Source organism: Canis lupus, chromosome 16 (genome assembly GCF_048164855.1).
Source record: "Canis lupus baileyi chromosome 16, mCanLup2.hap1, whole genome shotgun sequence".
Lineage (NCBI taxonomy): Eukaryota > Metazoa > Chordata > Mammalia > Carnivora > Canidae > Canis > Canis lupus.
The window spans coordinates 16,703,781-16,716,695 of NC_132853.1; the positions used below are offsets into that span (position 1 = coordinate 16,703,781).

General features: G+C 35.1%; 1 protein-coding gene across 1 annotated transcript in view; it reads right to left on the bottom strand.

Moving 5' to 3' along the window:
• CPD (carboxypeptidase D) overlaps positions 1-12,915 on the bottom strand; it is an 80,169-nt gene that overhangs the window by 29,659 nt on the left and 37,595 nt on the right. Inside the window, exons 7-8 of the mRNA XM_072779167.1 lie at positions 11,914-12,081; positions 4,149-4,258 (exon numbers count right to left, since the gene is read on the bottom strand). Coding sequence (XP_072635268.1) covers positions 4,149-4,258; positions 11,914-12,081 — 278 coding nt within the window. The remainder of the gene's footprint in view (positions 1-4,148; positions 4,259-11,913; positions 12,082-12,915) is intronic.

Here is a 12,915-nt window from a genome sequence, read left to right on the forward strand (position 1 = left end):
CTATTTTTACCAATACTTGTTTTCCATTTTTTTACTATAGCCAGTCCTAGTGGGTACAAAATGGTATCTCACTGTGGTTTTGATTTGCATTTCCCTGATGGCTAAGGTTATTATCTTTTGTGTACTTCTTGGTAATTTGTATATCTTTTTGGAGAAATGTATATTCAAATCCTTTACTCATTTTTCAATTAGGTTGTCTTTTGATTATTTAGTTGAGTTAGTTTAGTAAGAGTTCTTTGTATATTCTAAATATAAGATTCTTATCAGATATGTAATTTTCTCCTATTTTGTAGACTGCCTTTATACTTCCTTGATACTTTGTTATGTGTTGAATTCTGTCCCCTAAAAAAGATATGTTGAAGTCCTAACCCCTAAAGACCTCAGAATATGACTGTATTTGATTATAGAGGTAATCAAGTTAAAATGAGGTAATTAGACTAGGCCCTAATTCAATATGTCTGATATCTTTATAAAAAGGGAAAATTTGTATATAGACAGGGAGGATGCCATGTGAAGACAAAGGACTGAATTAATCCACCTAGAAGCCAATGAATGCCACAGACTGCCAGCAAAACACCAGAAGCTAGGAAGAGACAAGGAAAGATTCCCCTACAGGCTCCAGAAAGAGCTTGGCCTTGCCAAGACCTTCATTTTGGACTTCTAGACTCTAGAACCATGAGAAAAGAAGTATCTGCTGTTTTAGGCTACCCAATTTATGAAACTTCATTACAGAAGCTGTAAGAAACTAATACAGTATCCTTTGTAGCAAAAAAAGGTTTTAATTTTGATGATACCCACTGTATCTTTTTGGGTCACTTTGTGCTTTTGATATCACGTTTAGGAAATCAGTGTCTAACTCAATGTCACAAAGATTTATTCCTATATTTTTCCTAAAAGTTTTATAGTTTTAGCTCCTACATTTAGGACTATGATTTATTTTGAGATAATTCTGGGGGTATGGTAGAGGAAGGGGCCCAAATTCATTCTTTTGCATGTGCATATCCAGTTTTCCTATCACCATTTGTTGGAAAGATTATTCTTTCTCCCTTAAGCTGTCTTGGTGCCCTTGTCAAAAGATCAATTGACCATACATGTAAGTACATATTTCTGTACTCAATTCTAATTCATTGATCTATATGTCCATCCTTATTATGTTAGTATCTCAGTGTCGTATACTATAGTTTTTTTTTGTTTTTGTTTTTGTTTTTTAAGATTTTTCTATTCATTCATGGGAGACACACACAGAGAAAAAGAGAGTGGCAGAGACACAGGCAGAGGGAGAAGCAGTCTCCTTGCAGGGAGTCCGATGCGGGACTCGGTTCTGGATCCCGGGATCACGACCTGAGCAGAAGGCAGGCACCCAATCACTGAGCCACCCAGGTGTCCTGTATACTATAGTTTTGCAGTAAGTTTGAAATTGGGAAGTATGAGGTCTTTAGCTCTTGTAATTTATTTTTTTGTTTTAGAGATAATTTTGTCTTTTTCTTCCATGTATTTCCTGAGTTTTATCAACTGTCCTTCATTTCTTATCTTTTTTGTTCTCTGTTTTCACTTTTTAAATATCTGACTTAAAGTTTTCTTCTGCTTCTTGATTATTTTTTGGTGGTAGTAAGGTTTCCTCAAGCAATATGTGTAAAACTTCATTTCCTGATTTTCTCAAATAGTTTTTCTTGGATTTTACTTATCTCTTTCTCTCTCTTTTTTTTTTTTTTAAAGATTTTATTTATTTACTCATGAGAGATACAGAGAGAGGCAGAGATATAGACAGAGGGAGAAGCAGGCTGCTCAGGGAAACCTGATACGGGACTCGATCCCAGGACCCCAGGATCACACCCTGAGCAGAAGGCAGATGCTCAACTGCTGAACCACCCAGGCGTCCTGGATGAACCTATCTCTTGTTCATTTTTATGATACTGGGCTGTTATATACGATTCTTATTTAATGGTGCCCTTTTCTGTCAGTTTAGCAAAGTACTTTAGTGTGTTTTTGTTTTATTTGTCTTGAAATAAGGGTGGAGCTGTGAGTCCTCTGGATTTATGGTTCTCTTCTGTCTTGTACAATCCTACATTTCTCCTCTTTTCTTCTTTTCCTCTTCACTATCCAATTACCAAAGGGCACTTCTTCTTCATTTCTTTTTGCCTTTTTTTCTGCCCCAGAAGTTAAAAGTTTGGAAGATTTCCCTTTAAATCCACCTATCCTTTTAAATTGTGTCTGTCCCTTTAAATTGCACCAGATTTATAAGTTGTATATACTTTGAAATTTCTTTCCAATATTCCAGTGCTCTCACCTGCCCAATTACCTTTTTATTTAGATTTCAGATTTAGGGTGCACTTAATATTTGGTAGTCATTCCATCACCTTCAGGTCTGCCCTTCATTAGTCCCCTACTTCTGTCTTCACAGATTGTCTTGGTCTGCTTTTCTTCACCATGAAGCTATTGTAGAGCATGGGGGATTTGGATATATGATAGATCATGATAGATCACGGCTAAGAGAAAGGAGGCTATGAGTAAAGACTGAGGATTTTAATTATTATCTTTCCCATTTACGACAGAAGAAATAAAGGAATAAGCTTCCAGAGGAGGCAGGATGTGGTGAGATCAAGAAATGGAGTAAAACATGGGAAAGACACAAATTGATAACAATGGAGAAGACAGAATCTGAATGAACTCACATCAGATTATTCAAAGTTCTACTTAGTCAAGGCAAAGTGATCTACTGAGAATAAGGGGAGTAAAGTTGGGATTAGGAGGTTCAGGTAGAGGATAAAGGTTTAGAATCATCTAAGTGGGAAACACGCCAAAGAGTCAAGCAGCAAAACATGAAGCATTGCCAAGTAGAACCGATGGCTCTGTTGAGGTTAGAGAGCATAGACGGAGTGTGGTCAATTTCCACAACTGTGTGGCTTTTCTGGGATGTATAAGAGAGACAGTTGTGACAAATACTGCAGATTGGACATTGGCAAGGCAGGTATGTCAGAAGGGTATCCCAAAGTGTGAGTAAGAGTATCACTGAAAGGGATGCTTGTGGGTCTAAGCTGGGTAGAAAGTAAAATCAAAAGAACTAAAGGTCAAAGAAAACAAAAAGAGGCCAAGGAACTCAATGTCACAATGAAGGTAAAAAGTAGCACCAAATGTGATGGGGATATGAGCAAAATCTGATCACTTATTTTGATTATTCAGAGGGTATAATATTCTCATATGCCACAAACATCCCTCAAAAATGGTGTGCCCAAACAGAAGACAACTATTCTTTAAAGTTAAAATAGACATATTCCCATTAGAAACTCTCAACAAACTCACAAGGTCCACTTGTGCAGAATGAAGGTATGGGCAACATGAAATAACAGAAGGCTGTGATTAGAGACCACAGAGTTGCAGTCTTAATATTCTCTACCTATAACCAATAAAATCACAGACTGAGTATGTAATAAGACCAAAAATTGAAACTAACAGGCCTGGTTGCCAAGCCCCAACTTTTAACACATTATCTAAGAATAATTTTTCCATTAAAATTTCACACAAACACACATACATACAAATACCATTTCTGACTATAAAACTAATGTATGTTCATTACAAGAAGTTTAGAAAACACATAAATTTCTACCTGTTTTCCCTTGGTATATGTTAATATAGGCTCTTTGATAGCTTAGACTAGTGGTTGGCAATTTTCTTCTATAAAGGACCAGACAGCAAAAATTCTAAGCTTTACAGGCTTGAAAGTGTCTGTTGCAACTACTCAACTCTAAATCCAGTAGGCTGGATTTGGCTCTCAAGCTGTAGCTTGTCAACCTCTACCTCAGACTAAAGGTAGGTTTATAATTAAAATACTAGTCAAATGAAATAAACTAGCACACTAGTTTATATTTATTATGATTAGTTTATTACGATTCAGGTACTATGCTAAAAACTGCAGGCAAAAAGACATTATTTGAGCTTAAAGGTTAGTGGGGAAATACACAATATATTCAAAGTGAGGTAGAAAACAGGAGAAAAAATGGTAAGACAGCATGAAAGGAATCATGCAAAGGAATCACAGAAAGCGTAACCAAGAAGAAGGTACCTGACCAGATTCTTACTGGACTTTGTTTTAATGCATTGCTTAATTAAAGAACTTTATAGCATTTTATGTTTAAACACAAGCCTACCTTGGAATAAGAAAGTGCTATTTGTTGAAACACAGCATCATCTGGTGATTTACTATATGTGGCAAGCCCTTGTTCATCATCATCAAAAGGATAGTTCACTACTAAAGAACCTGCAAGGGAAAAGAGGAAAATGTATCATGTTATCTCCTTCAAGATGGATTATCAACATAAATTGCACTTTCATAATACTGCTTAGAGACTGGAAACCAATACAATTTCCACAATTTTCATTTGTTCACCTGTTCATGTATTCTATCTCTACTAACCCACATATCTTTGCCTTTTTTATCATGCCACTTCATGGGAATGGAAGTGAAAGAACATATTCAACTTGAATTCAGATGAGGTAATCCTGTAGTAACAAATACCAGCCAACATTTGTATAGAGCAAAAAAAATTTTTATGAAGCAAGTATGAAGAACTATGCTCATTCTATGCCCCAAAATAGTTCTAAGAAGAAAAAGTCCAGTTCAATACTGCTTAGACAAATTTAATGTCCCAAAAAATGTTCATTTCATCCCAGAATTATGACCTCCATATCTAAAAATTAGAACAGAAAAAAGCCAACATCAACTTCTACTCAATACTGTTTTCGTACAGCTAATTTTCTAAGGACAGAAAAAAAGTCATAAAAGACTTATTTCTATGAAATGGTCTATTTTAAAAAAATTAGTATCAACCTAAAAAGCAGGATCAGTAAAGGAAAAAAAATAGATATATTTGACTTCATCAAGATTAAAAACTTGTGTGTCAAGGACTTTATTAATAAAGTTAAAATATTTTTAAAAAGTTAAAATACAACCTATAGAACAGAGAACAGGAGAAAATATATCAAAATCAGCAATCTGATAAGGGCCTAGTATCCAGACTATATAAAGACCTCCCACAGCTCAACAAAAAGACAAAAAAAATTTTTAATTGGCAAAAGACTTGAACAGATATTTTTCCAAAGCAGATACACAAACGGCCAAGTACAAGAAAAGATGCTTGTTATTAGTCATCAGAGAAATGCAAATCAAAACTACAAGGAAATACCACTTTTTACCCACTAAAATGGCTATAATATAAAACAGAAAATAACAAGTGTTGATGAGGATGTAGAAAAACTGGAATCCTCATATGTTGCTGGGAATGTAAAACTGTATGACTACTGTGGAAATCAGTTTGGCAGTTCCTTAGAAAGCTAAATATGCAATAATCATATGGTGATATTTCCATCAAAAAGCTAAACATGGCTAAATGAAATAAGTCAGTCAAAGACAAATACCATATGATTTCATTCATATGTGGAATTGAAGAAACAAAACAAATGAACAAAGAAAAGAGACAGACAAAAAATAGACTCTACAGAGAACAAACTGAGGGTAAGGTGAGGGGAGAAGTGGAGAGATGGAGGAAATAGGTGATGAGGATGAAGAGTACACTTATCATGATAAGCACTGAATAATGTACAGAATTGTTGAATCACTATATTGTGCATCTGAAATTAATATAACACTGTATGTTAATTACACTGGAATTAAATTTTTATAAAAAAAAGCACAAAACATGGAATTACTCAAATAAATTGAAGTCAGGGACTCAGATATTGTATATCATTATTTACAGCAATATTATTTATCAGAGTGAACAAGTAGAAACAACCCAGATATACTTCAGTGGAAAAATGGATAAACTGTGATATATACATACAATGAAATATTATTTGGCCATAAAAAGGAATGAAGTACTAATAAATGTCACAATATGAATGAACTTGAAAACATTATGCTAAGTGAAAAAAGAAAGACACAAAAGATCACATATTGCATGACTCCATTTCTGGTTCCATTCTATGAAATATACAAAAAAGAAAAAAAAAAGAAATATACAAAACAGGCAAGTCCACAGAGATAACAGAGACTGGTTGTTACCAGGGCTTGAGGTGAGGGGAAAATAGGGAGCAACTGCTCAATGAGTAAGAAATTGAAGAGGGGAAGGTGAGGGGAAAATAGGGAGCAACTGCTCAATGAGTAAGAAATTTCCTTTTGGGGAGATGAAAATGCTTTGGAGCTAAATAGAGATGGTGGTTGTGCAATATTGTGAATGCACTAAATGTTACTGTATTGTTCACTTGAACGTGATTAATTTTATGTTTTATTAATTTCAACTTTAAAAATTAGTATCAAAATTTACAAAGAGGAATCTTACTTTTCTTTCAAAATCCTTCTGAATTGTTGACACCAAAGAAATCCTCTTTTAAATTTCTTTGCTAAGATTTCAAAACCCATTTAAAGATTTTATGATGAGAAAACAAAATGTCATAGAGAGGAAGGGTTAGATGGCAGTGGAGTAGAAGGACCCGCATCCCACGAATACAGGTAGGTAACTATCAAATCATCCTAAATACCCCAGAAATCAATCTGAAGACTGCAGAACAAACTCCATAAAACATAGAGAAGAGGCCACATGGAAGAAGCTAGGAAGTGTGGAGACACGGTTTAGGAAAGAAATAGATCATGGTCCTTGTAGTGGAGAGGGAACCATGGTTGCAGAGAAGGGCAAGAGACAGACTAGCACACAAACAGGGATGCACAGGGGAAAATGAATCCCCAGAGCAATTGTTTTGGCAAGCGAAAAGGCCTGAATTTTGTGAGTCCTTGCAACCAAAGGGGCTTAAAGCCTGGAGTTTTAAAGGTTAGCATGCTTGGCTCTGGGAGAGCTTGGAGGATATTGGGGTTACTCTTGAAGAGAAGGCAGAGTGAACAGCCAGTGGACACACAGTGTAGAAGCAGCAATCTGAAGAGTACCTGGGGCACACAGTGAGGAGGTTATTTGCTCATCTTAGAGTGTGTCCCAGAGAAGTAGCATTCAAGGAGATACTCCTCTAGGAACAAAGAAACTGGCCAGAGCCATCTCCCTCTCCTACCCCTCAGCATAAGCATAGGGCCAACAGTGGAAACTAGTGCCATGCTGACACTCACTACTTAACTTGCTTATATCAAGCTCCATCCCTCCACATCCCACACTTTCCCACCTCCATGCTCTGGAAGAACCACCTTTCCCAGTCTCACTTGCTTAAGTTCCAACCCAGTGGGCCCCAGAAGATTGACCCAAGCTCCTGCCCACAGTGTGTTTCCTGAACTGGGAGTTCTGCAGGGCCTCAGTTCTGGTAGTGGTGGCAACAGGTCTCATTTCACAAGCAAACCAGAACATATCTAGTTAAAACTCACCACATTCAGGCTAGGGACCCAACACTACCCACAATAGGCAAAGAGCCTCTGCAGGCAATTTGCCTGAAGGATAAAGCAGTCAGGACAAAACAGCAGAGCATACACAGCACACATTGAAGATAATCCTAGAATACCAGGCTTCTAGGGGAAGAAGGGATGCTGCAGAGAGAGCAGGGCAATATAGGACCTCCTCATAAGGCCATTATCCGCAAGATAGGAGATGCAGCTTACTTTCCTAACACAGAAAAACAGGCACAGAAACTTAGACAAAATGAGAAGACAGAGAAATCTGTCCCAAATGAAAGAACAGGACAAGGCTATGGCTGGAGATCTAAGTAAAACAACTATAAATAACATGCCTGATAGAGAATTCAAAGCAATGACCATAAGGATACTCACTGGACTTGAGAAAAGAGTGCAGGACATCAGTGGGACCATTAACATAGAGATAAGGAATAACAGCCGAGTTAAAGGGGTCAATAAATGAAATGAGAACATGTTTGATGGAATGAACAGATCTAGAAGACAGAGTAATGGAAAGTAATAAAGCTGAACAAAAGAGAGAAAAAAGAATTATGCAAAATGAGACTAGACTTAGGGAACTCTGTGAATCCATCAAAAATAATAACATTTATATTAGAGGATTCCCAGAGCAAGAAAAGGGAGAAAGGTGGGGGGGAGGGAGATAATTTATTTGAAGAAATAATAGTTAAGAACTGTTCTAATCTGGGGAAGGAAACAGATATCCAGATCTAGGTGGCACAGGAAACCCCCAACAAAATCAACAAAAGCAGATCCACACCAAGACATATTATAATTAAGGTGGCAAAATACACTGATAAAGAAAAAAAATATTAAAGGCCACAAGATAAAAGACAGTTATATACAAAGGAAACCTCATAAAGCTATCAGCAGATTTTCCAGCAGAACCTTCCAAGTTAGAAAGGAGTGACATGATACTTAAAGTGCTAAATGGGAAAAACCTGCAGCCAAGAATACTCTACCCAGCAAAGCTATTATTCAGAATAGGAGAAATAAAGAGTTTCCCACACTAACAAAAACTAAAAATGTTCATGACCAGTAAAGCAGCCCTATAAGAAATATGAAAGGGGACTCTCTGAGTAAAAAAAAAGGAGAGATTAAAGTGACAGTATGAAGGCAGTTAACATAAAAGCAGTAAAAATAAATATTCCTGCAAAAAAATCTGTCAAGGAACTCATGAAATAAAAAGATGTAAAATGTGACACCATATGCCTAAAACATAGGGAGGAGAGGAGTAAATGGGTTCAAATTTTTTAACAACCATCAACTTAATATAGACTGCTATATGCAGAAGATGTTATATACAAACCTAATGGTAATCACAAATCAAAAACCACTAATAAATATGCCAAGAATAAAGAGAATGAAATCTGAATATATCACTAAAGAAACCAGGCAAACCATGGAAGAGAGAAAAGGAGCGAAAATCCTTAGAAACAACCACAAAACAAGTAATAAAATGGCAATAAACACATATCTATCAATAATTATTCTACATATAAATGGACTAAATACTCTAATCAAAAGACACAGAATGACAGAATGGATAAAAAAATAAGACCCATCTAATATGCTGCTTACAAGAGACTCATTTGAAACCTAAAGACAGCTGCAGTTTGAAAGTGAGGGAATGGTGAAATATCTATCATGCAAATGGGTGTCAAAAGAAAGCCAGAGTAGCAATATTTTTATTGGACAAAATAGACTTTAAAACAAAGATTGTAACAAGAGATAAAGACAGACACTATATAGTAATAAAGGGGACAATCCAACAAGAAGATAGAACAATTGTAAATATTTATGTACCCAATATTTATGTACACTCAAATACATAAAACAATTAATAATAAACATAAAGGAATTAACAGATAATAATACAATAACAGGGGACTTTAACACCCTATTTACATCAATGAACAGATCATCTAAACAGAAAATCAATAAGGAAACACTGGCTTTGAATGACATACTGGACCAGATAGATTTAACAGATATATTCATCCTAAAACAGCAAAATATACACTCTTTTCAAGTGCACATGTTACATTCTCCAGAACAGATCACATTTTGGGCCACAAAGCAAGCCTCAACAAATTTTAAAAAAATCAAAGTCACACTCTACATCTTTTCTGACCATAATGCTATAAAACTAGAAGTTAACCACAAAAAAAATCCAGAAAGTACACAAATACATGAAGGTTAAATAGCATGCTACTAAACAATTAATAGATCAATCAGAAAATAAAAGAAGAAATAAAAAAGTACACTGAAACAAATAAAAATGAAAATACAATAATTTAAAACCTTCAGAACGTAGCAACAATGGTTTTAAGAGGGAAGTTTATACCAAGATATGTCCTGAAAGAAACTAGTCTAGATGACTGGAGATGTATCTCCTACTGTGACAAGGTCTTGATACATTTGTAAATCTGTAAATTATTTTCATTGGAATATAAGTATTAAGTTTTCAGATTTAGCCAACACGATGTGTGATATATTCTGAGAATATTTTTTATAACTCAAAAAACTGTTTTCTATCAAACATGGTATAAAATATATTAAAAATTATTTTGCCAACCAGGTTGTGGCTTCATAATTCCTGTTTGGGTCTTTAAGAGTTGTTCATGATTACCAAATGTAAAAATATTTTTTTCCTACTTCTGGCAAGCTTTCAAAGCAACTTTTGGAGAATTTCAACTTACTTTTTAAATATAAACATAAGTATGTACTGTTCTAAAATGGCAGGTTAAAAATAAATTTAAAATAAATAGAATAGAATAGAATAGAATAGAATAGAATAGAATAAAATAAAATAAAATAAAATAAAATAAAATAAAATAAAATAAAATAAAATAAAATAAAAATAAAATAGCAGGTTAATCTATATGCCATTAAATCTCAACTGTGATAACTTCAGTAGATATCCTGACATACATTGACACTAGATTACTTCCCTATTACCCCTGGTGCTAATAACTTCACTCTTTTTTTTTTTTTTTTTTAATAGCTTTACTGAGATGAACAGTTGACCCCCACACAACAGGCACTTGAATTGTGCGGATCCATTACATGCAGATTTTTATCGATACAGTACTACAAACTTATTTCTTAGTGATTTTGTAGAAAGGTATTTCTACAAATGATTTTCTTAATAACATAAAATTTTTTCCAAGCTTACTTTATTCTAAGAATACAGTATATAATACATACAGCATACAAAATATGTGTTAATCAACTATTGATGTTATTGGTAAGGCTTCTGGCTAACAGTGGGCTGTTTGTAGTTAAGTCTAGGGGGAGTCAGAAGTTATACATGGATTTTCAACTGCACAGATGCTGGCCCCCCTAACCGTCATGTTGTTCAGGGGTCAACTGTAATTTACATAACATACAACCCATCCATTTGAAGTATATAATTCACTGTTATTTAATACATTCACAGGGTTGTACAACCATCATTACTATCTAATTATAGACAATTTCATCATGCCAAAAAAAAACCTTGTACCCATTAGCAGTCACTTCCATTTCCCCCCAACCACTAACCTATCATCTATTTCTATGAATTTACATATTCTGAACATTTCATAAAATAGGGTTTTGGGTGACTGGCTTCTATTACTTAGCATATTTCCAAGTTTCATTTATGTTGTAAAACTCATCAGGACTTCACTGCTTTTCATGTTGAATAATATTCAATTGTATGGGTATACTACATTTTATTTATCCAATCATCAGTCGATGGATATTTGGGTTGTTTCTATTTTTAAGTTATTATGAATAATGCTACTATGAATATTCATGTACAAGTTTACACGTAGACATATGTTTTCAGTTCTTTTTGGTATTTACACTTTCACTCTTACTCACATTGCCCTAGTTGGACATTGTGATTATTTTTAATCTTGACCTCTCATCCTATTCATCTGATCAATTCCTGCTAAATTATATGAAGGTGTGTAAGCCCAAACACTATAGGAGAATGAGGCTATTGTGCTGCAGCTAAATACATAGCAAGGAAAAGATAAGAGAATGTCTTATAAACGTACATGAAAGAGTTTATTTAATTTTAGGGAAGAACAGGACTAAAAATTTCCAGTTCGTTAGTGTTTAATTTTTCTGAATGACAAAGAGTATGTTACCAAACTCCCAGTGAGAGGGATAAATATAAAACACATGTGAGAGATAAATATAAAACACTTGAAGAACTAAGTGAAGGCAGAGGAGAGAGGAGGGCGAGAGGGACAAGGGGAGAGAGAGAGATAGGGAGGAGGGAGAGAGAAGACAGTGGGGAAGGAGTATGGGGGAGGGGAAGAGTGGGAGAGAAAAGGGGGAAATAGCCAGGAAATTGGCTTAAAAAGCAATGAGAAAAGATCTTTATTATTTTCTGCCCTAAAAGCGGTAATAGATACCTGTTTTAAAATACCTAAGACTATAAACAGGTAACATTCCACCAAGATTTTCAAATGCTCTCAACAGGAATTAATTCTGGAATATCAAGTTGCTATTACCTCCATGCAGGTTTGCTGACAGTACAAATGGATAGGACTTCATCCAGCTCATTACAGCAATAGTTTCTGGTTGGGTAGGATCTGTGATCTGAAAGAACTGGTCTGGGAAATTTCGGTTCAGGTCAAAGTTGTTGCTGTTGTTTCTGCCAATTACACTCACTGAATCTCCTGTATGAGAAAGTATTCAAATTTAAGCCATATTTCACTTACATTTTAATCAAACACACTGCTCTTAACTCAAAGGTAAATGTGAACACATCAGTCTTCACTATGATTAATTATCACACTATGATTAAAACATACATTTTTGGGGGCAGCCCGGGTGGCTTGGCAGTTTAGCACCACCTTCAGCCCAGGGCCTGATCCTGGAGGCCTGGGATCGAGTCCCATGTCGGGCTCCTTGCATTGAGCTTGCTTCTCCCTCTGCTTGTGTCTCTGCCTCTCTCTCTCTCTCTCTCTCTCTCTCTCTCTCTGTGTCTCTCATGAATAAATAAAATCTTTAAAAAAATGCATTTTTTGGTATTGTACATTAAAGAAGTGTTTCTCTTCCAGATCTTTTGAACAGAAAGGTAAAACCATTATTCTTTCATTTCTGTCCTCTGTTCAGACTTTGAAGGGAAAAAAATCCAACTACATAAATTATACTAAAACATTGCTCAAAACAAAAGTATTGCTCAATTGTCAATAATCCATATACAATGATGTGATCACTATGTTCAGTGGACATGACTGATCAGAGGGAGGTTCTATTGAACTGGTATACATGTTAATTAAAATATTGTAAAGAGATAGACCAAATGAAAAGAAGAAAATTGTGACATGCTTACATTAAAGTAATCACAAAAAGGTAGTCAAGGACATGGTTGGAAGTTTAACCTGAAGGAGAAGAAAGGGTTGAATTTAAATTTACTCCCTTTTAATAAGTAATGTGAATCCTATTATATCACTATGATGAGAAAAATTTACAAGTGAATGAGAAACATCTACTGGAGGGTTCACTAT